This window comes from Theobroma cacao, chromosome 4 (genome assembly GCF_000208745.1).
Source record: "Theobroma cacao cultivar B97-61/B2 chromosome 4, Criollo_cocoa_genome_V2, whole genome shotgun sequence".
Classification (NCBI taxonomy): Eukaryota; Viridiplantae; Streptophyta; class Magnoliopsida; order Malvales; family Malvaceae; genus Theobroma; species Theobroma cacao.
This window is the reverse complement of record NC_030853.1, coordinates 24,502,382-24,528,786: the sequence shown is the minus strand read 5'-3', so window position 1 is coordinate 24,528,786 and position 26,405 is coordinate 24,502,382. Positions and strand designations below refer to the sequence as shown.

The window sequence follows — 26,405 nt, the reverse complement described above, 5'->3', positions numbered from 1 at the left end:
GGTTCTTCATATGTATCAAGAAACACAAATAACAGAAGACAAGAAATGACAAAAGAGAAATATCATAAAAGCAGGCTAAGGTTTTCTTCCAAGTAAATAGATCAGTTTGGAAGAGAGAAATATAATGAGAGAATCCCTACCTACTATTCTAATCACCTTGTTGGGACTCAGTGGGTAGAAAGTGATTTGTCATAAATAAGCTGGTAACGCGGTGCAAAGGGGTCCAGCAGCTCCCACTTGCTTTTCATTATCTGAAGTCCTAGATTAATGGCACCATGCTCTGACCAAGAAATCAAGCTTTAGAGTTAAACCAAATCAAACTATACCAAATATGATTAGCTTGATGAACTATTTAATTGAGATTAAATAGTTGTATATAATGAAGTCATTATGATTACACCATTACTTCTTCAAATCATCAATTCTCTTTAGGGGCATTTTAAAAAGTAATCTTTAAAGATAAGATATTTTAAAAAATGACTCTCTTTATAGTTTTAACTATTTTTAATCAAGTTAGACAAAATTACCCTTAATGAAGTTACACGTTATAATGTTACACGCCATGTACAAAAATCTGTAACAAGCCATGGTTAGCATGTTACACGTCATGTACAAAAATCTGTAACACGTTATGTACAAAAACCTGTGACAAGCCATGATTAGCGTGTGACATGTCATGTACAAAAACATGTGACACGTCAAGTACAAAAATTTGTAACAAGCCATAGTTAGCGTGTGACATGCCATGTACAAATACATGTGACACATCATGTATAAAAACCTGTGATAAGTCATGGTTAGCGTGTGATAGGCCATGTACAAAAACCTGTGACAAGCCATGGTTAGTGTGTTACACGCCATGTACAAAAGCCTGTGACAAGCCATGGTTAGCGTGTGACACGCTATATATAAAAGCCTGTGACAAGCCATGTACAAAAACCTGTGAAACTTCAAATCCTCTCAATTTTTTTCTTTTTTTTTGTTTTTTTTTTTTTGACAATTTGGCATAGATTAAAGTGTTTCAACATGTTTTCATAAATGAAAATACAAATTTTTTTTTTATCTAAAACACCCACTTTGACTAAAAAAAAAAAAAAATTACTTTGAAAACCTAGATGTATAAATTTCAAAATTTTGAGTTTATTGATATCTAGGTCCTGAATTGATTCAATTAAAAGGTATTTTATACATTTGTGATTATTTTTATCATTTTAGTTTTATCCAAAATACCTAAAAATCGAATTTTCCAAACAGCCACCCATCCAAGCATGTCAAAACCATTGTTTGGTCTTGAAAGCGTAAGAAAGAGAAATCTGAAAACGTGAGAGAGAGAAATCGGAAGTATAGCAGACGATGCCGAACAGAGAAATCGATAAAATTTGAGAGATTGGGATGGTGAGAGAGAAATCCGAAACACAAATGAGGAGAAATGAGGAAAAATTGTGATGAATGATTTAATTTATTTGAAATAGTTTAAAGGGTATTTTCGTCAAGTCATGATTAAATATGACTAAAAACAGTTAAATTTATTTTGATAGTTACTTTTAAAATATTTTTATCAAGAAAGGTAATTTCTCACAATTTTCTCTTCTGTCTTTATCTTTTTTACTGATTAAACTTTAAATTTATTGTAAAAAAAAGTAAATTATATATGAAAAAGAAGTTTATGAGGCGTCTAAAAATAAAAAAAAAAAATCATTTTGGAACATTATTCTACAATGAAAAAAAAATGGATAAGAATAATCAAGACGAAAAGAATATACAACATATCTGTTGAGTGGTAACTGTATTTTCATTTTTTTTTTCCATGTGGATGAAGTTGTGAGTTGTTCAACGTCTACTTTTATTTTTGAAACTCTATGCAATAATGTTTAATATATTACAGGTGCACTTCGTAGACCATTAATGGCGACGCAGGAGATGAACTCTTCTCAAAAGGATCCCAGTCTTGCATGGCTGGCCTACGTTTACGATTTTGCAAAGCAATGCTGCAATATGCAAAAACAAAACATGTTTGACCTGAGGCATTCATATTAGGAATTTCGAACGCATCGCAGGAGAATAGAACCCACATGACAAGCTCATACATATGTAAGTGCTTTGACTGCTCAGCCCTTCTACCTAATGATACCTGCGTGGCTCATGGCTGTGCTTGCTATACAAGCAATCGTACGGATTAAAGTTGGACAATTCCAGAAAAGATTAAACTATACTGGATGATATTATATATCTCATAGGGTCAATCTCCGACTAAATTTAAAACATAACTACCTAGAAAAGAATGCTATATAGAAACCCCTAAGGAGATGTAAAAGAACAAATGAAACAAGAAAGAAATATGTGTCCTATCTAACAAACGGATCGCAACTTTGAACAATGGCAAAGGCCCCATCAGTACCTAGCCCTAGCCCTATTGACCGCTACTTCCTCAATCCTTTGATGCGGTTGAGCTGACATCCGGTGAACCATCTTTCTGGCTGGGGGAAGGCATGGATCCTCTAGCTTTAATCTCCCCACTTTGCTGTTGTGGTTGCTCCTGTTGCTGTTGCAGTTGTTGCTGCTGAAGCTGATGCAGTTGATGCTGCTGGAACTGATGCTGATGCTTTTGCGAATTAATCTGAAGTTGCTGGAACTGCTGTGCTGTTAGAAGAGTATGCATAGCAGGATTATTTGGGTAGTACTGCTGGCTAGCTCCAAAAGAAGTAAAGTTCATCATTGGTCCACCATTTGGCATTGATTGACCTGTCAGCACCTTCAGATGCTGGATTTCCTCTTTCAGTGCATCATTTAATGCTATCAAATAAGAAAAACAACAAAACAGCATTAATATGGGCAAACAATAAAAGCAGCTCAAACATAAATGAGGTGCTTATGGTAGAAGCAAAAGCATTTATATTCTTAACTGATATGAAAGCCAAAGAGTTGAAAACCTACTTTCAGAGCCATCCAATAACATTGAAATAATAAATACTCCCTCTGTCCCATTTTCTATCCTCTTTGACTTCACAGAATTTAAGAAAAAGAAATGATTTTAGAATATTTTATATTAAAATTTAAATTTTTTAATGAAATTGATATGCTATGCTTTTTAATGCCAAATTTTTTTTAAAAAAATCATGATAAATAAATTTGGAATATAGAAAATATAAGAGTATTAGGTGTTTAAAAAAAAAACAGTGTTTTGAGACATACAAAAATTCAAGACAGAGCAACATATTTAAACAAGCAGAGGTATCTGATGTGCTGTAAGTAAAATGCATATTTACAAGCAGTTCACAAGATGCACAGCTTTGACAAGCTACCATGAGATCAGTTATAATATGAATATCTAGGGAAGCTAGTGTAATTGGGGTATTTGCAAGCTACTCAGGTTCTCAACTCAAGAAATACTCTTTTAACTCATTATCATACTTGAATTGTTAGAGCTCAAGCTCGAATCCATAAGAAACAAGGTAAGTATTTCTCTCATCAACTTTTATTGAGCCTTATAAAGTCAAGCTAGAGTTTTTCGAACTTTTAGCAGAGCTCAAATTTGAACAATGAAACTCAGTCAAGCTCAAGCCAAGCTTCGAGCCTTAAGCTTATAGTCAAGCTTGAGCTTTGCACTTTTTTCAACTCAGCTCACTCAAGTACACCCTAAGTGCAATTTCAACATAAACTGATATTTTATCTCCCTCTAAAAGTAATGCCTTCAGGTGAAATTCATGTGGAACAGAATGAGATCATATAGTTGATCCATTAACTAATATATACATAGATACTCACATCCAAAATCAGCTATGTCATCTGTTCCCAACTGCAAAAAGCATCCACAACCCATAGAGACAAAACACTTAACATAGAATCTCAAGCAAAAAGAATGATAATTTGTATAAAAGCTGCATGAAGGATAATTATTTTCTCTACAAATAGAAAATAAAAGTTAGCACCAAATTTGCATTTAAACAAATTATGATCTTTAATTGACTAGCTCTCAAGTACCACTCCTCTCAAGTGTCATTTTGTACAAACCTATTGTCATAAAACATCAATTATCTCTCACTTCTGCTATATGTATGCAACAAAACTTTGATAAAATAAAAATGGCATCAAACTGCAAATATGCCATATCTTGACACTGGTACCATGAACCAATACATACCACATTCAATGCAACTAGGGGTCTAGAAAAGGTTACAATAAATATGTCTGCTTCCAAAAATGCAACTCGAATTACAATTAGGAGTCCTAGAATCCTTCAAAATATATTTTTCTTTGTTTAAGTTTGATATTACATAAGTTGCGCAGAGACATCACATACAAACCATTAAATTCCATCTTTGAAGGTCCAATAACAACATCAAAATCAGGGAGAACCCAACTACTTAGGAATGTCAAAGAATTAATCACTTCTTATCTCATCAACCACAACAGCAAGCCATAGCTCATTAGTTATCCTTTTCTTTCTTCAGACCCAAAACTATAGCTCAACAGTAGCATTAAAAATCCTTACTAGTAAACCTTGCTAGTGTAATATCACTAATATAGGCATCAAAACCATGTAAGAAGGTGCAGATGAAACTAATCCCAATAAACAATTATTTACTTATAATTGTCATCAGTAATGAACCTTTTCATGTTTAAAAATAAAAAGCAAGGGTTATATCAATTCAATCATATTATTTCCTACACGTAATCACAGTTGACTCCAAACAACAACTTAGGTACATATGCAAACCTAGCATATCTTTTAAGAGCATTCTTAATCATATCATCAGACTACATTTTCTATTACACAAAATGTTTTATTTGCTAAAGGTAAAATTTGTTGATTCAAAAGCATTTTCAAGCCTGAGAAGCATCGCATTGCACTCTTATGAGTGGAAGATTAGGAGAAAGAAGAAGTTCCGCGCAATACTATCTCTTTACTAAAATATAAGATTCATATCAGGATATAATGATCATAAGACAATTACCAGTTGTCAAAACATGGGTAGTATCTCAGCTCTCAAACCACACCTCAGCTTATGACAAGAAAGACATGCAGACCTCTCTGCTGCCCTCCATACACACAGTCTCCCTACTATTAAATATCTAAAATGATAAGAATATACAAAGAACACACATCCACTCATCGCAGCTGCAATCTAATCTATTATCTCTGTCCAAGTGTCCATCCAATCAAATTCTCACATTAAAATCTTTCAAACTATCATAACATATTATATATTCCTTAATATGTCTTTCCATTAAAGGAAAGAAAGGGCAATAAAGCAAAGATAATGGTATTTAACGAAAAGTTTTCAAGAGCTACTCACCATCTTGCAAGTGAACCTGTTGTTCCATAGTTTGCAAGCGCAGTTTCAATTCACTATTTTCAGCGGTCAGACCATTGGTGTCTCTCTGCTCATAAGTTATGATGAAATGAGTCAAATGAATCATTAGATCTAAATATATAAGCACACACACACATAAATAAATATATGACCAACAGAACCCTTGAGAGTTGAAACGGGAAACCATTTAATGCATAAGAAGAAAGTGCTGAGCTGATGCAACTACCTGTAATAGAGTCAGTTGGGCAGAGAGTGATGTTGCTTCTGTCTGCAGCGTCTGTACTTTCCGTTCAAGCTCAGCTATATATCGCATCTTTCTTTCCTTTGACCTTGCAGCAGACTGCCTATTCGCCCAGATCCTATAACATGGCGAGGACAAGAAAAGGTGATGTCAAAACAAAAACACATATCGGGGCAACAACATTCATTGCTGTTCTGTAAGAGATGAAATCCAATAGAAAGAGTAATACTCCTTAAAGAGGAGAAAAAAATAGGTGAGAGTAGAATTATCAAGAGACACTAACATGGGAAGATAACATTCAACTATAACATAGGCAATTGCACTAGTTTCAAGTTAAAACCTAGTACCATAGTCTCTCTGCCATCACATCGTTATGAAACTAGTCTCAACCTGAGACCAAAAGGCTTAATGCTTGGATTTAAGCTGAAAAAAAAAAATCAACTCACAACATTGCATGGAGCTATGTTGCCACAACTCTTCATTTTCCTTAAAGCACACGTGTTTTCCTTAAAGCACACGTGTCCGACACATATATGACAGACACGGGCATGGAGGTCCAGCGCTCCAAATATATGAAAAATCTTACAAAAATTGAATGCATCCATGTTGGACACATATCATTTTCTGACACTCACCCCTCAATCTGAGTAACATAGACGTGGAGCATGGTTCCTTCAATGACGCATAACACACCCATATAACTCTATATTCAGTCACGATGACCAAACTCATATAGAGGAAACTTTTCTTCATTAATTAAATCAATTATAGGAAACAAATGAAAACCCTACCTACTTACTGCCAAAAACCACAGACCTACTCTGAGACTTTTGACTGAATTCATAGTTAAAACGTTATGACTATAAAATTGAATTCAGCTATTCAGCACAACCAAGAATTTGAAATGAAAAAAGATAAAATAATAATAATAATAAAAAAAGAATACCTCTTAGCGCGCTTGGGATCAATAAGAGCAAGCTCAGCAAGCTTAGCAGCGGAAATAGCTTTCTTAGAATCAGCAGGTGAAACCTCTTCTGAACCAGACATAAGCATTTCTGGTTTAATACTCGTCGACCCATCCATCGACTGGCTATGTTGGTGCCTAACTCTAGGCTTCTCTGAAGACCCAACACCTACACTCACATTTTCCCCAGCCAACATCCCCGTCCCTACTCCCACACCCACCGCAGGCACCGGAGCAGCAGCTGGAGCAGCCACCGACGACTCCCCAACCTGGAATGCTGAGGTGGCAGAAGAAGAATTGAACTTATCCATATCAAGATACATAGACAATAAATCCTCCTCTGTTTCGTCCGAGTACGAAGGCCCATCGGCTGCCCCCACGACGCCGAGATCACTATCGAAGCTAATATCATCAGGAAGAGTAAGGATTTCGGAATGGGCACGGCGGTGACCCAAATTCTTTGGTGGATTATCAGGCATTTTGCTAACATCGTGACTAAAACGATTCGGTTCCGAAGTTTGACCGAAACTACCCGTTTCCGATTTCACATTGAAAGTGTTTGGAGCGTTTCCGCCAGATGAAAATCCCGAAAACCGACCCGACGGTGGCGGTAAGCCCGGAGTTTTATCTTTTTCCATTTCAGGAAACCAAAAAAAGCCCAAAAAAGCCCTAATTAGAGTATAATATCTGAATACTTTTGAAGTAAAAACCGGGAGCAGAAATAAAACCCTAGCAGAGCAAAGATCTATCACTAAAAAAAAAAGGTGTAAAAACAAACGGCCACGGCAATTACAAACGAATAACGTAAAAACAGACTGAGAATTTGGTGAAGACAATGGAAACAACAGCAAAAGGAAGAAGAGATTAAAAACAAAGGTTTTTCAGGCACAAAATATCTAACACTAGATCTTCAAAATTAATAAAGGAGAAAAAATGAAAGGAAAATCACTCAGAAAAGAGAAAAGCAAAGGAAGGGAAGGAGAGGAATCGAGGACAGGCTTTTTACATAAAGGAGAATGGGAATCGAATGAAGGATATCACATGGGGGGTAATGAAAGGGCTTTAACGAAAAATAAATAAAAGACAAAAGCAAACAATTTTCTAGAGAATGAGAGATCTGAGACAGCATCTTACACTTGATTTGTTTCTGCCAGTTTTATATTTCTCTACTGTCTGAAAATTTGCTTCAACGGGTTGTACATTTCGGACAGGAAATGTCCTGGACAAAGCAATTAATGGCTTGGCTGTCCTGATGTACAATGTTGTTTGTGCGGGAAAATTGTAAACAGGCGTTAACTATAAGCCAGAGTTTGGATATTGAAGTAGATAAGCGCGGGCTGGTTGCTGAGTATGACTGAAGGAAATTGGGAATTGTTTGGGTGTGTTTAAGTGTAGGTATGAGTGTGATCCTTCGGGAACCGTTCGGATGATATTTTTCCGAATTTTTGTCTCGGTTTCATTATTGATCAAAATTACTTAGTGCTCAATAAATTATTATATTATTGGATTTTCTTTAATTAAATATATACTAGATGAATTCTTGCAATTATATTCTAGTAATTAAAGATAAATATTTTTAATATTATATTTTTATTGATTTATTTTTATATATAGTTGTTCGTTTATTTATTCTTTTCTGTACAATAGAGATCTTATCATTCTAAATATCTCTCCACAATCTTCATATAGTAACCATATCCAGCAATGATCATTATAAGAGTTAATTACGACAATGTTACAATCAATTACATCTAACAATTCTGACAATCCGTGTTAGCTTATAAGAGTTAAATAGGAAAATGTTATAATCAATTACATCTAGCAATCTTGGCAATCCGCTTTGACACGTTAAAATCGTGTTATATAAATATAGTAAATTAATAGATAAATGAATAAATGTGAATAATAAAACGTGTCAAAATCTTAAATATGGATATGTTTATTAAATGTATAACATTACACGATACACTTAACATGCTTGTTAAACAGTTCAAATTAAATTGTATATGAAACGACATGATTTATAACTCTTTCAAATAAATAAAACGATTAAAATTTTAAACATGATTAAATTAGAAATGCATACAATGACAAATGAAATATAACTTCATTATTTAAATTTAAAATTGATAACTATAAAAACAATTATAATAAATCAACAATATCCATCAAGTATAATAAAATCCACCATCACCATCATCAAGCATGTTATATAGACACAGTTACATGATTAATTAAATGAGCAATAAACGGATCACGGATTATGTAGATCATTGACAATGCGATTAATTAACGAGTCTTAAATAAATTTAACAGATTTGATTTGCTTAAGACACAAAACACGATTACCCTAAACCCAACCCCATTTAACTTTACGTTATCTACGTGTCATATTATCATGTTGTATATAAAATTACTAGATCTGTAATCGATCACAATGGATTTTTTATGATATCTTAAATGCAACCACTTGTTATAAGTATTAAAATAATAATAAAATTATAAGTGAATCTATCATCAAATTTCATTTAATTTGATTTTCTATTATGACACATTGAATAGATTGAACCGATTGTTTGGTCAACCCTAAATTTATAAGCATCATGAGTATCTAGCATTAGTAATGCAAGCAATTTATGACACAATCTGATAACAAAATTCAGACACGGCATGTAGGTGTATTTGAGTTTGTTTCAACATCTTTCAGAACAGCCAAAAGTTTTTTTTTTCAATATAAATATGAGACAAGAAGGTATTGATCGTCTTTACTGTGAGTCACTGTATTTTCATACTTAACTAATGGTGAAATCCATAAGTTCATTTGATTCCACACTAAACAAGTTTAACCATTTCAAATTATGACAATCTTTTAAATTTTAATTAAAAGAGCTTATCGTATCATATGGCCTATTTAATAAATAATTGTTTCAATATGATGCATTCATAAAGTATGGAAAGAAAAAAAGTACAACTCTAATAAAGTAAAAGCTAATCGTAAAAATAAATCACATAAACATTTAAATAAAATTTTAAAATAATTTAATATTATTTGTCTAAATTACAAGACAAAGATGAAGAGAATAAATAGAGAAATCATACTCACTTTAACATTATTTGTCTAAATCCATAAATAAGAGAGAATGTCACTTGAACATGTGCATGCATATATATATATATATGCACACACGTGAAGGGCACAGGTGTCACGAGACCATTACTCTTTTCTATAAAATAACTTAATAGTATGTACAATATTCATATTTATAAGCTCTCCTTATCTATTTGATGTGTTAATGAAATACTTTACTTCATAAATTTTTCAAGATCTCTTTACTTGTCTGATGTGTGATTGAAGTCCCTTACCTATTTCTTTTGAAAAGCTTAGAGTGATATTTTCCTCCACCCAATTTGGTAACGTCCTCGTTGTCATTAGTTACCCTACTTGTCTCCCCCTTAGAGGTACTTGGTGTAGGTCATACGTAGAAGCTTATAAATGAAATATCGTGTAGGCAACATAATTTTCTCATCATCAATTTTAACGGAATTTGTTTGAGTGATAAACATAATAACTTGCTCATCCAATTGGCAAGAATTGTATTGATGACCCCAGATGTAAAGGTATAACTTGGAAGACCAGGATTGAAATTTTTTGACAATCGTTATGTTCAAAAAAGTTTTTCTTTCTGATATAATATGGAATACAGTTTTTGCCAAGCAAAACATATAAACAAAACTTTGAATCACAGATTACCTAATTGCTTTCCGAATGAAGCTTCCAAATTAGTTTTATCGGCAGAGTTTTGCTACAAGAGTAAAAGCAGCTACCAACAGCTGCTCTACTTGAGGAGATACAAACCATTCAACAAGCCTAGAGCCATTCTTTTCACATGCAGAAGCAGGGTAACATATAACAAATTTTTCATGATAAGCAATCTGGCAATGTAGAGAGCTTTAAAGAGGGTTTCACAATGTCGAAGCCGTTCATATTTATTATCCGATAATATCTTCCAAAACCAAGGGCTGAGCATGCTATCAAGAAAACTATGCAAGAGTTTGTCAGAAAACATAATCTGGCTTCTGCAGGGGGAACCTTGCCACTTGAACGTCAAATGGCCTTCCTTTCGGGTCCGCCAACCTATTGGGAACAAAAAGAGCAAAAGATCACATTAGAAAATTTCTTTGCTACCAATCCAATGGAGAAGAGGGGTAAAGAAGTCAGAGGTCGTTAAATAAAAAGGCTATTCTACTCAATAACATTGCAAAAGGGCAAAAAAAGGTTCACAACCCAGAGCAAGGGAAACAGTTATTGAAACCATTTTTCATTTCTCTATTATCAGAAACTCAAGTTGAAATTTCAGTAGTCTCACCTAAAAATGGAGCTCACTGCTGCAAAAAGACAATGGAATGGGTATTTTAAAAAAATAATAAAGAAAATGCCAGCATGTGCATCTATAATTATCAGTCATTCTGTCCAATAGCTGAATCGATTATTTTATTCTTGTTGTACAAAATGAACCCACCGTCAGGATAGTACACTTGTGGCAACAACCATAGGTAATACATAAAAATCAAGGTTACAGTAAGAACCAGATACAAATCTAACTTATTGTAACATGCTGTACCCTGGTGAGTTACTTAGTAAAGACCTCAAAGATAATGGAAAAATCAAACGAGATAATTTGGAATATTTGGAGACAAAAGGAATATTTGTTAATAGAGTTAAAATGATATTATTTGATTTGACATTAAATTTTGACTATAAATGTGATATATATATGATTAGCACAAGCACAAATGGGGAAGTAGCAATATGCATATGAGGCATAGGGTAATGCATTCACATTGAGTAAACTTGATTGAGTAAAATAATAATATATACTTATTTTGTGGTATATGTAAATAAATTCACATGTTAGTGAATTATGACTTAAGGTAAGAATAAGTGATGGTAAATGAGACAAATTTGCATGTCTGAAAGAGCTAGGAAACAAATATGAAGGAAAAAGAGAAAAGAAAAAGAAATGTTGAATAAAAAATGATTTGTGCATGTGAAGGTTGAATAGGAGAAAATTGGGTGATTCAGTGATATATAATGCGATTTGAAAAAAAAGTGATCATGATTATAAGGTTTTATTTTAAAATAAATAATAATATTAATATAAGAAAAAAGTTAAAAGAATGCATATGAAATGTAAATGAAATGCAAGTGAGAGTGAAATAAAAAGAAAGTAAAGTAAAGATTGCATGACATGACAATTGAATTAAAAAAAAATAAAATAAGAAAAATTAAAATTTGTGAGGAGACTTTGGGCAATCCACCCATATAAAGAGAGAAGAGGTATAAATTTGGTTCAAAGCTTGACTTTGTAGTATCCGCTTATTAGAAATGAAAAAAAAAGAATTTGAACATTTTGAAGCTCCCACTCGGTAAAAGAGAAAGAGTAGAGAGAAAAAAAACCAAGCTTGAGGGTTTGGTTTTGTGAAATTTTAAAGAACCCAAGAGCTCTCTCCTCTCATCTTTTGCTATATTCTTCACATTTTACTTTCCGTAGGACTCCATACACTCAAGGAACTTGAGAAGAGCTCTAAAGCAAGGAAGTATGGCTACTAAAGAGATAAACAACCTGTGAGCTTCAAAGAAATTTTCAAGAAAAATTTAAAAGTTGAAATATGTGAAGGTAAGTGTTAACACCCCGTACCCTCGTATAGAAACCAATATGACTTATCGACAAGATGAAGGATCAATGGATGTTAATTTAAGTGCCAAAGAGCGATAACAAGTGAAAGAAATATTTTAAAATAAAATAATACTTTATAAATAAAATAATATTAAAATATTAATATTCTATCTATTGTCTAAATTAATCATGAAAGAGGATTATATGACTAATCTAAGTGGGAGAGAAGAAAGAATTTCAAAGAAAAACAATGATAGTTATGCCCGCGTGTCCTTATTAAATAGAGTTAGAACAGGTAAGTAAATATTTAAATATTATAGTGATACCGCGTTAAAGTGCAACTTCGATATTTTGTTTTATACGTGCAAAGGAAAAAAAATAGAAGAAAATTGAAATTTAAAATGTGTTGAAAGGATCAAATTGTAAAGGATGAAAGTTTAAAGAATTATACGGTAAATAAAAAAAAGTTTAAGAACTTATATGCAAATTTTAATATTTAAAGTTAAATGAAAATTTACTAATAAAAAAAGGTTAGATTATGGAAAAATGTGAGATATACAAGTGATTTGAATGGATCAATAAGGATTAAATAAGATATGAAATAAAGATAGTGTATAGAATAAAATAATTAAGAAAAAAAGAATGAAAATACAAGTGGTAGATGGAATGGATTTCAAAGGCTTTGGCTTTATAATTTTACTACATAAAGAAAAAGAAAAAAAGTCAAAAGTCATTAAAACATGAGCAAGCCGCCCATGTAAAGAATGTAGAGAGAAAAAAAAATTAAATAATGAAGAAAGAAAGAACGGAAGTGATGGGCGGATAAAGGAAGTAAAAATATTTTGTATCATGTGACTTAATACATCAAATAAGTGACAAGAAAAGTAAAAAAGCTATGGACATTGGACAATCCAGCCATAATGTGAAAATCAAAGAAGAAAGAAAGATCTAGAGCTTCCACCCGTTTACTACATAAAGAGAAAAAAGAAAAGTCAAAAGTCATTAAAGCATGAGCAAGCCGCACATGTAAAGGATGTGAAGAAAAAAGAAAATTAAATAATGAAGAAAAAAAGAATGGAAGCGATGAGCGGATAAAGGAAGTAAAAATATTTTGTATCACGTGACTTAATACATCAAATAAGTGAAAAGAAAAGTCAAAAAGCTATGGACATTAGGCAATCCGCCCATGGTGTGAAAAGCAAGGAAGAAAGAAAGATCTAGAGCTTCCACCCAAGAGAAAAAAAAAATTTGAAAATTTGGAAATCGACACCCCTTACTTACCTTACAATAACAGGACACTTCGTCGCTATTGATTCAAGCGCGTATCTAGCTAACTCTAATTGCCGGTCACTCGTTACTTCACTCGGCACAACACGACAAACTTTTCTACTTATATACTTCTTAGCAACCATTCAACTTAATACAATTAACCATACTCGAATACAGGCAATACATCAATCAATAAATTCTTACTCAATTTCATATTTTTCCATCAACCTCAATCACAAGCATTTAACATACAATCCATATACTTTAACCAACAAAGCTTGCACAACACAATATAATCACATTGCATGCTTACCTCTTGGTTTTAGCTTGGATCCCACACACAAGGTTCACAATTTCGTCACACCTGTGGCCACCATTGCTGCCACAAACATACCCACACAATTACCAACTTATTTCCAAAAATTACTCAAGCTTAAAACCAAAATTCTTAACTTTCCTTGCTTAAACCATCAAAACCGAGCTTATTCCTTCATTGACTCTCCACGGCTTCTCTCTTAAACATTGGAGTCTCCTTCAGTGATGAATCGACATAAATCTTCAAAAGTGAGAGAGGAAATCTCACGGGTTCACTTGATTTTGAGCCAAACCCGTGCCTATCTTTTTCTCTCTTTTTTTTTTTCTCTTTCTTTCTCTTTGGCTTTGGGTGGATTTCCCCAAGGCCGAGCCTTGCAAATGCTTTTCTTTCTTTCTTTTTTTTTTTTCCTCTAGGATGGAAGCTCTAGATCTTTCTTTCTTTCTTGGTTTTCTCACCATGGGCGGATTGCCCAATGTCCATAGCTTTTTGACTTCTCCTTTCACTTATTTAATGTATTAAGTCACATGACACAATATTTCTACTTCCTCCACCCGCCCATCACTTCCATCCCTTCTTTTTTCATTATTTAATTTTCTTTTCTCTCCACATTCTTTGCATGGACGACTTGCCCATACTTTAATGGCTTTTGACTTTTTTTTTTTTTATATAGTAAAATTATAAAGCCAAAGCCGTTGAAATCCATTCCATCCGTCACTTGTATTCCATTCCTTTTTCCTTGATAATTTTATTTGATACACTACCTTTATTTCATATTTTATTTAATCCTTCTTGATTCATTCAAATCACTTGTATATCTCACATTTCCTTATAATCTAACCTTCTTTGACTAGTAAATTCTCATTTAACTCCAAATATTAAAATTTACACATAAGTCCTCAAACTTTTCTTTATTTACTGCAAAACCCTCCAAACTTTCATTCTTTACAATTTAATCCTTCCAACACGTTTTAAATTTCAATTTCCTTCTATTTTTTTTCTTTTACACATGTACAAATAAAATATCGAAGTTGCACTTTAATGTAGTATCACTATAATATTTAAATATTCACTTACACACTAACTCTATTTAACAAGGACAATCGGGCACAACTATCATTTTTTTCTTTGAAATTCTTTCTTATTTCTTCTCCCCTACTTAGATTAGTCATATAATCCTCTTTCATGACTAATTTCGACAACAGCTAGAATATTAATATTTTAATATTATTTTATTCATAAATTATTATTTTATTTTAAAATACTCTTTTTACTTGTCATTGTTATTTGACACTTAAATTGACATCAATTGACCCTTCGTCTTGTCGATAAGGTCATATTGGTTTCTATACGAGGGTATAAGTGTTACAATCTCCCCCACTTAAAAACGCATTCGTCCTCAAATTCAAACCACGTAGGGTGATTAATCAAAACTCTATAATTCTGTCACATCACTTTCGTTGGGCATTCTTAACATAGAATTTTGGTTTATACATTTATCGGCTTCCAATCTTTATAGAAAACTCAACGTCATAATACATACAATTATGTGTACTACACTTCTTAAATCAAAGCAATATTATTCTTCATCTTATAAAGAGAATTCAAATATACCATTAATTCTAGTTGCACCGCAATCAAATCAACCTTAAATTATCAATCATGCATGTTTACATAACCATTTACAATTCCTCTACCTTGATCTTTTATCACACCTTCTAATGTTCAAGCATTCATTCCACCATTGGCTGCGGGTTTAAATTGTCAACCGATCTCTATTTTGTTTTACAAACTTCCATACAATTTTCACTCGAGCATTTCATAATACGTAAGGATCAAAACACATTTCATTCATTTCATATATATTCAACATCATAGATGATTTAAATCCAGTAACCATTAGTAACCATATTTTCAAAAACAAAACTCCAATACTTTCACGATCGAGTGCTTACTAGATAAATTTCAACTTATACCACAATGCATGTCAATAAAAAACGACATTCTTCACACGTCCTTATGGTCTTAACCAATCTCTTTAATCACTAGTTCAACCACTTAAGGTTAAAATTGCTCAAAATTTTCTTTTTAAGTTCTTTTCCAAGTCTCATCTTGATTACCAACCATCCTTATATTTCCAGAGTCAGCTAATTTACCAATCATATGCCACGCACAGACATATTTAACTTGAGATTCCTCAAAGTCATTTCAAATGCCAAATCTCGCGGCCTCATTAGTTCATCAATTCGAAGATGAAATTAAATACTTATCTTTCCTTAAGTGCACTTTAAAATCAAAAAATCATCTATTAGAACCTTTCTGAAATCAACTTCTTTTAGCCCTTTTTACCTTAGAAAATTAAATTTGTAATTATTCATTCTCAATCATGGGCTTTATGTCAAGGCAAATTTTAAACTTTTCTTACATAAATTCAAATGCACAACCTTCATGCATAAGCTATAAATTTTTCCCAAATCTCCATATATCAAAACTTTATATTGGAGCTATACCAATACTAATACGTCCTATTCCATTAGTCTTTAAGAAATTAAATCCATGGTATACTTCTCTATTTGTGTACTTCATAATAGCCTAATAATTTCTAGCTTACAATTAAGCTAATTCATATGCCAAGCCTGTCAAGCTACATCAAAAACACTAAGCTAATCACGATATGATAGAACTTTATGAACTCATACCAGAATTATAAACACTTACCTTTAAGCTGACAACATTATAATCAACTTGTTCACTGCCAAAATCACCGATGGATTATCTTAGTTATTATCTAATGCTATAACCACTGATAGAATATCATCATCGAATCAAATTATACCCAACTCTGTAAGAATTTTTTGTACCCATATGTAACATATATAGTTCCAAAAATTTCAACTTCGAGTAGTCTTAGGCATAACAAGTTCAATAAGCCACTTGTAATACTGAAATAGCCATCAAATCAAGTTTAGAATCATATCTTCTTACGTTTAATCAAATCATGCTCACCATCATGTGGGGAATACTCAAAACCGGTTTATGTGTTCTATATTCTCATATCGGAATCAGCCACTAATTGGCACCATCTCCAAGCACCAAGTATCTTAAAAGTCAATTTTTTCTTAGCCAAAATTCATAGTGTAGTATTCCAACTCTAGGCCATGGCTCATTACCAAATCTTTACTCGTGTTGAGTACTTGAAATCTCAAATCATCATCTCTTTTCTAAGTAGATTTCTACAATTTTCGTAGTGTATTTCTATTCCCTCACCAAGGGTAGTATCATTTAATAAAACCATATCACCCTTGTTCTTTAAATATTTGAAGCACCATTTAACCTTTGCCTACCTTTATTAGGCACTTTACCTTGATAATTACTCAAAATAAATTGAAACTTATGGGGGAAGCAAGTTTCACAATTTATACCTCGCATCTAGAAGTATATCTAGACCGCAACCTCATCGGGTCTACTTAATGGCAAGATAATCATTGCCTTAAACCAACATTTCCAAGCATCCTTATATTTGCAACATATCTTTATACTATGTGACATATCAGTTACAAGCCCCAACTCGACTATATAACCATTTGCTCTTTTGAGCTTTAATGTTTTTTCATGGTGAGAAACCTCTTGAATTTATCTCTCATGTTCGCAGAGTAATTACAAGTCCATAACTTATAGTTCAATGCCTGAAGCAGTGAACATAGTCTCATCGTTATAGTTCTACCCTTATCTACCAATCATTACTCCTTTTACGCATTTACCTATACATTGCTTGGTTACTCACAAGCCACTCATAGCCATTCAAATTCGATCTTTTATAGCAAGTTAAGCTAGAATATTCTCTTAGGTTTTTCCACATATTTTCAAATCACTTAAACACATCCTTTAATAGAATTCTGTTAAGGATTTAAACAATCAAAGGCTTATCTTCAAAGCCACTCATAACCTTAACAATTTGATGTATGCTTAATAGCATTTTAACTCATTGGTCTCAATGGACATCATTTTCAAATCTCCCAAGGTGTCCTTGTTCTTAGTTCGGACCATACAAATTCATTTAATATATTTGCATCTATTATCCTTAAGTTTCTTATGCTTGTCATAACAACATCCACATTTCTCCCATCATTTATTTTACCTTTCATTCACTTTTTCCTTAACCTTTATCAAGACTTAATCTCGTCTCCTTTATTTTTTAGGATTTGACTTTAGTCTGCGTAATGTTTATCTTAATACTTCACATGGTAATTTAGAAACTTCTCCATTCTTTCATATAATTACTTTCCAAAACCTTAAAACTCTAATTAACAAGGCTTAACATCAAGTCCAATGACCATAATTCAACTTGCAAGTTTATTTTCATGCCATCCACATCTTGTTCTTGCTCCCTAGACATGAGATGTTTCTAGCGCTGTGGCGCTGGACGGTCAGCGCTACAGTGCTGCAGCTGCTGAAATTTTACTTTATCAAAGCAATTCTTCTATCCTTAAGGCTGCTACATTAATCATTCTTGACCATATGGCCTTCCTTTAAGCCTGTACCACAATTTACAAAACTTGCTTTCTATCACAAGTACACAATCAAAACATTAATTTCAACATATCTATTTCACTCTTTTTGTGGTATGCCGAAATCGTCCTTTGGGCATATTTCACTACTAGCAACCATATACTTTTTACCATAATATTTAACACAAACTTGGTTAAACGATGGTCTCCAAATTACTCTAAAATACATAAATATCAAATTGTACACCACTTAGTGTCGAGATATTAACTTTACTCATCAATTCTTAACCAATTACATCTATAAGATGGACATTTCACTTAATTGTTGCATCCCGCCCTTGCGGCCATAAGATCAAAACTTCCTAGACTTGGGATGCAGAAGCTCCCTCTTAGAGCTTATCCAAAAATCAATATTTTTTTAAGTCCTTGACCTTTGGAGAAATCGCATTCAAGACTAATCATTTTTATTGTAGATAACATACTAATCCAAATAGACCTTTAAATTGATCTTTAAAATAATTTGTATATCAAGCTCAATTATAGAACCCCATATGGCATTTAGACTAGAACCAACATTTCTAAGTCATTTAACTTAATATTAAAATTTATACATAAATCCTCAAACTTTTTTTTATTTACCATATAACCCTCCAAGTTTTCATTTTTTACAATTTGATCCTTCTAACACGTTTTAAATTTCAATTTCCTTCTATTTTTCTTCCTTTACACATCTACAAACAAAATATCAAAGTTGCACTTCAACGCGATATCACCATAATATTTAAATATTCACTTACTCGCTCTAACTCTATTTAATAAAGACACGCAAGCACAACTATCGTTGTTTTTCTTCAAAATTCTTTCTTATTTCTTCTTCTCCACTTAGATTAGTCATATAATCCTTTTTCATGACTAATTTCGACAATAGATAAAATATTAATATTTTAATATCATTTTATTTTAAAATATTCTTTCCATTTGTCACCGCTCTTTGACACTTAAATTGACATCAATTGATCCTTCATCTTATCGATAAGGTCATATTGGTTTCTATACAAAGGTACGAGGTGTTACAGTAAGAAAAGAATTTAACTTTCACATGAGATCTTTGTGGTGTGATTTGTAATTTAGAAGGATGTTTGATTTTGAGATTTTAATTGAGTGGTTGAAGAAAAATCATACATGCAATTATGAATTAATGAAGTTAGTAGGAAAACGAAATTGGTGAAGTGAAAATTCCATCAAACTAAGGTTTTTTACACTATATGTATACTCCTATAAGAAAGGGTTTTCAAATAGTGAAACAAGCCCTTATACATTTTACTTTTCATAAAACTCCATATATTCAAGAAACTCGAGAAGACCTAAAGAGCAAGAAAGTATGATTAAAATATATATATATATATATGATATGCGTCACTCATCTTAGTTTGATGAATGTCATGCAAGTGTTGTGATTGTTAAGTGTTGAATGGTGTGTGCTTAAGACCATTAGAAGGTCATGTATACAAATAAGCAATACTGTAAAACCTCTACAAATCAATACCCTTGGGGTTACAAAAATTTATAAATTAATCGATATATTATTTAATTGATAAATTAATAATTATTATTTTATACATTAATTAATAAAAAATTAATTTATCAAGATATAGGGTTTAAGATACATTAAGTCAAGCAAAAACATTTATAAAAAGAATATAAAGTATCGCAAATGGTAAAACTAAACATAATGGCTTCTCATCTCAAAAGTGTAAAGAAATCAACAATAATGGGATGAAATGCATAAAGTATCATGTGAGCACAACATAGAAAATCTAAAATTGCACCCAAAAGCAATTGCAATAGTGGGTATCATAAAAGTTTAACTTGCATGTGAACCAAGCAACAATATCAAATACGATCAAGAGGTCATCAGAGTATTTATCAACCAGCATTGAAAAATGTGATACCAAACAATATAAAACTGCAAAATTCTCGAAACTAGAGAAGGTTCTCTATGAGTGATTTATTCAATAACAAGAACGTGTGAATATGATCGGAAATCTAATCATAGAGAAGGCAAAGGAGTTAATGAAAAAGATGTACCCTATACATACACCAGAAGTCCTTTTTTCTCAAGCACTTTAAATCAAGACATGGCATCAAGACATATTGTCGTTTCAGAGAAAGCGAGTTTGTTGATACAGAGCTCATGGAGAGCAATTTGCAATCCATAGGAGAGAAATTAGATCAATTTCCCATGAAAGATGTTTTCAATATATATATATATATATTTCACAATAGCTATGCCCCACTCCCTTTAGTTTGGTGAGATTTTCACTTCACCAATTCCATTTCTCCACCAACTTCATTAATCTATAGTTGCATGCATGGTTTTCCTTCAGCCGCTTAAATGAAATCTAAAAATCAAGCATCTTTCTAAATTACAAATCACATCACAAAGATTTCATATGGAAATAAAGTTCTTTTCTTACCTTCACATATCTCAACTTTGAAATTTTTCTTAAAAATTTCTTTGGAGCTCTTGGGTTGCTTATCTCTTTGCTAGTAGCTCAAGTTTTCTAATCATACTTTCTTGTTTTTTAGCTCTTCTTGAGTTCCTTAAATGTATGGAGCAACATGGAAAGTAAAATATAAAGAATATAGCAAAAGAGTAAAAGAAAAAGCTTGCAGGTTCTTCAAAATTTCACAAAACCGTGCCCTCAAGCTTGGTTTCTTCTCTCTTTACTCCCTTTCTTCTCGGGTGGGAGTTTCACAATGTTCAACTCTTTTTCACTTCTAATAAGCAGACACTACAAAGCCAAACTTTTAAACCGCATTTATACCCTTTCTCTCTTTACATGGACGGATTGCCCAAAGTTTTCCCACATATTTCCATTTTCTTTATTTTATTTTTTTTCTTTTAATTCAAATGCCATGCCATGCAATCATTCCTTCACTTCCCCTTCATTTTACTCACTTGCATTTCACATGTATTTCCTTTGCATTTAATTTACATTTCATATGCATTCATCTAACTTTTCTCTTATATTATTATTATTTATTTTAAAATAAAAATCTTATACTCATGACAACCTTTCTTTCAAATCACATCACATATCACTAAATCACTTAATTCTCTCCTATTCGGCCTCCACATGCACCAATCATTTTTCTTGCAACATTTCTTTCTCTTTTCCCTTTTTCCTTTATATTTGTTTGTTAGCCATTTCATTTTGCATGACCACCTTTCACACATGCAAATATGTCTCATTTACATTCAATTATTTTTACCTTAAATCATAATTCACTAACATGTAAATTTATTTCCATAAACCACAATATCTATATATATATATATATATATATATATATATATATTATNAATATATATATATATATATATATATATATATATATATATTATTTTACTCAATCAAGTTTACTTAATGTGCATGCATTATCATGTCTCATATGCACATTGCTACTTCTTTACTTGTGCTAATCATACGTATATATATATACATATATACATATATATATATATATGCCATATTCATAACCAAAATTTGACCTCAAACCAAATAATGTCATTTCAACTCTATTCACAAATATTCCTTTCATCTCAAAACATTCTAAATCACCTCGTTTGACCTTTCCATTACTCTGAAAGTCTCTGCTAAGTAACTCACCAGATAAAAGGTGTTACAATTTATCTGTATGAAGATGATTTTCATATGAAATGTCCTAAGAAATAAGAATGCTACAATAAATGCAGATAAAGGGCAATCATATTATGGGAGGGAGCAATACAGATCTGTATCAGATTACACGTAGATGTAAACAAGGTTTCTTATGTCCATAGCACAAGAAGGTATACGCATCATAGTAATGCTTTGCAGAGGTAAACATATCTAATTTAGTGGGCATATCATACTCCAATACTCCCACACATAAAACTCTAACTCTTTTATTTGGAGAATTTTTAAGTTGTCAACAACCAACAATCAAGCACCTGTATACTTCCAATGCCAGATTTACATGACTCTTTTCACTTCAAAGCAGGACCTGTTTGTAGTTTGTGGTTTTGCTTTACCAACAAACACTTATCTGAGATACTGAGATATGAATTGTTATATCATTCTCACTCCCTTTCTTCTCAACAGATTTCTAGGATGGCATCAAATATAAAGTCTACGCTAAAGCTGCCAAAAGATTTTTTACTCTCTCTTCAAGAAATTAGGCACTAGACTAGTTAGTCAAAGGTAGTATAATTCATCAATATAGACTTTAATATCACTTAAAACCACAGCTTCAACAATTTAAAAGTTTATGCAGAATACCTGCCAGGGACAAATGTGAAAGAACCTTCAACAGAACCTGAAGATGATGATAAAGGTGTGCAGCTCTCGTAAACAAATTCATTCTCACCAGGATGCAACAAAGGGAACTGTAAGCATACAGAAAAAAAAAAAGAGAGAGAGAGAGAGAGAGAGATTTGTTCCATATGTCAGAGGCAATTACTCATATCAATAACATATGTATAATAAAACTACAGAGGTCTAGTAATTATCAATAGAATACAATTAGCCCCAGACAATGAATTTCTCCAGCATTATTACATTTACAGCCAAAAAGGAGATTTGTTCCTTTCATGTCATGATGGTTACCGAATTACTAGTATCATTCATGCAGATCACTAATGAGAAACCCAGTAATGCTGCATCATTTCAATAGCTTATTTTCAGATAAGGCTCTTTTTGTATCAGGAAAATTGAGCAAAAGGAATGGAAAAGAAGGGGAAAAACTACATTTTTTCTCCACTCTTTCCAGGTGTTCAGTTCCCCATCAAACTTATACAGAATTTCTGTGATAGAAACCAAAATATTTTGTTCCCAGGAGCCCATTTCGTTTACTCTAATTTTCCAGCAAAGTTCCCGAATACAGATTTTGAGACTGAGTGATTGTCAAGTACCAAATTGAGAGGTCACTTTATAATATGTTGCCAACAAAAATAATCAAAATCCTTGAAAACAAAATGTAAGATGATTAATTCTCAAATGATAAATTCAATGTATCACAGTACATTCTAAGCCCTTTGACATTTTACTGGAATACAATGTAATGCCTCAGTCACAGAATAAAGAACTCAAAATGATGCATAAGCATGACAAATGATAACTCACAGTTAATCCCCTCTGCTATATTTTTCCTATGGGATTTGAAGAAAACCACAATAAATGTTTCAGTTGCCATTCTTCACAACTGAAAATTAATTCGTAAGTAATAGTATCTATAGGAGAAACTGGTATGTCATTACCTGTCCTATCACAGCTTCTCCATTAACATCAGATATGATAGCTTCATTAGCCCGAATGATCCAGTGCCTCCAATTCAGTTGGCAGGAGCTGAAGGTCATTCCATCAATGATGCACCCTCCAGGCAAGAGGGACATGCGGATTGAATATGCAAACAAGTACTTCTCAGCACTATCTTGTAGGTTAGCCAATTCTGGAACAAACGCAGCAGAAGCACGAACCTGAAGCAGAAAATATTCTTTGTTAGTGCTATCAAAATAACAATGAAGAGACTGATTGCAGTACTGTTGCACATAGGGGTGAAAACATATTTATAACAAGGACACAAAGAAAAGGCTCCCATAGAAGGACAAAAAGACCTTTTAGTTTTAAAATCATATAGCTTATAGAATAACAAAAAGCAAACATCTGTTAATTTTTGAAATCCTACAACTACTTTTATATACTTAAATAAATTGTAAAACAAATAACCAAGACACGAAAAGAATGCATGTAATAGCAACAATATAACAAGTTTAGTTGAAAAGAAAAATTAAAATTTACGCAACATATCCAAATGAACATATTCATTCCTAATTCTTTTTTCTTTTTTTTCTTTTTTGCTCAGTCATTCCTAATTCTTTTAAGCTATGTAAAGCAAAAGTTCTAGAGTCCTTTGATACAACTTAAAAGATGAACTCATGAAAAGGAGGCAAAGGGCTACAACTAGAGCGAAGAGAATTAAAACCATTGATATCAGATAAAATGGTGACAGGAAAGAAAAACAATTCTTCAGAATGCAACAGTGATTAATATTTGAGAATGATACAAGTTTTCAACCTACACTAATTCTTCTCAGACGTTAAGTTTCTTTGCAATCTGTCAAGCAGGAAATGGTAAATTTCTCATTCAGCTTTAAGCAACAAAAGTGAACATAGTTTAGAATAGGACAATGTGCCTTTATATAGGTTGACTTGAAGATACATCTTGAAGCAACCCCAAAGGAGGTAAGACCCTCTGCTGAGCCCTAAAAGGTGAAATTACTTTGTCGTTTCCAAAATGGATAGCAAAATAAAAGAACCAGAAAACCTTTTGCTTTGTCACCCACAACTAGGTGACATTGAACTCACCTAGCCAACACACTCTCATTTTTACAAAAATTGATGTAAAAGAATTCAAAAGAACAAAGTACCAGAAGAGGTAAACCGTGCAATTACTCTGAAACAATTACCTGCACACCATTGGTTACAGCAGTGGAACATAGGGGGGGAACCTCTGGAAATAGACTTATACTTCTAACATTTCCTTCTTCACAAACTTTGATAATGCCATTTTCTAAGCGGCGGCCATGTTCCTCTAACCACAGCAGCATGGCATCTTGCTGCTGATCACCATGCAAATCATGCACAGAACGAATCAGTGCATTTGGGACGCATTGAATCATTTCCCCATCTGTAGGAAGGTTGCTGGTCCCAACATAAAGTTGGCCATTTGTACAGTTCAAGAAAAACTTCTTCGGCCTATAAGCAGAAGCAGCCACAACAATGTACTTAGATCTGCTTGAAAAACCTAGGTGACGTATGACCATTCTTGTTCCCTCTATTACCTGACTTATGGGTAACAAGTAGACATTAACCAAATGGTTATAGAAAGAGTAGCCACCTATAATTCCCAATGAGCTACCAAGCCATGTAGATGAGTGCCCTTCGTCTGTCCGTTCTTGACCATCATGAAAACGATAGAGGAGCCTAGTGGGAAGGGGCAATTTAACTTTCAAACGTGTCTCTAGTTGTTGAATGTCAGATTCAGATGCACCACTTCTAAGTGTAGCCTCAACCTCTGGAAAATCATTGCTCAACCAATTTTTAAGCTTGTCCCAACATCTTTTAACTCGTTTAACAAGTGGCCATGGGTACATGGCAAAAGCCTCTCGCCATAACTGATAAGCTGCCTGAGAAAAAAAAGAAAAAAGACAAAGACAATAGCATTACTGTAAGGAATTCAATCATCCAGATTCTTTCTAGTCTTAAAGAAATTAAACAGTTCTTCAGAGGCTTTTGAATAATAAATTCATATATACTATGTATTCAACCTTATTCAAAGGTTTGACGTTTCCATCCCAATATAATTTTAGTTTTTACTCTAAAAATTCCACATTTAAATCTCTGATCCAAGGAAACTGAATTTTATTGGTAAATTTTCATTGGGCCTATCTAGGAAAATGTACATAGGCAATATAAAAATTTTGGTTTCTCCTAATTCAGCGAGAAGTCCAGTCACATATTCAAACATTCATGCACAAATGATACAATAGGGAAATAAATCAAGAATAACTTAAAAAGAAAAACCCAGGGAATGAATAGATAAAAATAAATGGGTTTTAAACATTGTTATATAAATTCCAATTACCTTGAAAGAAGAAGCAGGGTTTCCTTGATGATCTTGAGGGGTTGAAAGCTGAAGATCTTGGAAACAAAATAGGGCCCAAAGAGAATCCTCAGAAGTGGAAAGTCTAAGCCTTCTGCTGACACATGAAACCCTGACAGTGTCTTCTGGACCTAATTTCGATAAAATTATGTGGAGAGCTAAATCTCCTAACTGATCCAAACCCACCTCTCTTTCCATCTAAACCCACACCCAAAACCCAAAAAATAAAAAGTCCAAACTTTCTCTTACTAAATCAATGCATATTCTGCATGTGTCTGGCCTCTGGTGTTGCTGTAAGAAGGAGGGTTGTTCAGTTTATCAGTTTTAATGTGAACTTTGATGAAGGAAGGTTGGAAAGAGACGGTGAGGGTGATAGGGAGGAAAATATGTGTTGTTTATTCCTCATATTCT

The 26,405-nt window shown here is 32.8% G+C and overlaps 2 protein-coding genes across 2 annotated transcripts; both read right to left on the bottom strand.

The window, feature by feature from the left end:
• LOC18602453 (probable transcription factor PosF21) lies at positions 2,191–7,660 on the bottom strand. Its single transcript, XM_007033841.2, has 4 exons — positions 6,503–7,660; positions 5,542–5,674; positions 5,298–5,382; positions 2,191–2,793 (listed from the first exon to the last, which is right to left on the bottom strand). The coding sequence occupies exons 1-4, from the start codon at positions 7,156–7,158 to the stop codon at positions 2,429–2,431; spliced, it is 1,239 nt and encodes a 412-aa protein (XP_007033903.2). The 5' UTR covers positions 7,159–7,660; the 3' UTR covers positions 2,191–2,428.
• LOC18602452 (F-box protein SKIP16) lies at positions 10,245–26,404 on the bottom strand. The gene is made up of 5 exons (XM_018119771.1): positions 25,977–26,404; positions 24,799–25,518; positions 23,591–23,809; positions 22,614–22,720; positions 10,245–10,655 (listed from the first exon to the last, which is right to left on the bottom strand). The coding sequence occupies exons 1-5, from the start codon at positions 26,190–26,192 to the stop codon at positions 10,577–10,579; spliced, it is 1,341 nt and encodes a 446-aa protein (XP_017975260.1). The 5' UTR covers positions 26,193–26,404; the 3' UTR covers positions 10,245–10,576.

Excerpts from the sequence above, each read along its gene's own strand:
- LOC18602452 (XM_018119771.1), bottom strand. The coding sequence starts at position 26,192 with ATGGAAAGAGAGGTGGGTTTGGATCAGTTAGGAGATTTAGCTCTCCAC. Across the intron at positions 25,519-25,976 it reads ACCCTGCTTCTTCTTTCAAG|GCAGCTTATCAGTTATGGCG; the intron begins GTAATTGGAATT and ends TTTTTTTCTCAG. Across the intron at positions 23,810-24,798 it reads CTGTAACCAATGGTGTGCAG|GTTCGTGCTTCTGCTGCGTT; the intron begins GTAATTGTTTCA and ends TTTCTGCTTCAG.
- LOC18602453 (XM_007033841.2), bottom strand. The coding sequence starts at position 7,158 with ATGGAAAAAGATAAAACTCCGGGCTTACCGCCACCGTCGGGTCGGTTT. Across the intron at positions 5,675-6,502 it reads GATCCCAAGCGCGCTAAGAG|GATCTGGGCGAATAGGCAGT; the intron begins GTATTCTTTTTT and ends GCCATGTTATAG. Across the intron at positions 5,383-5,541 it reads CCCAACTGACTCTATTACAG|AGAGACACCAATGGTCTGAC; the intron begins GTAGTTGCATCA and ends ACTTATGAGCAG.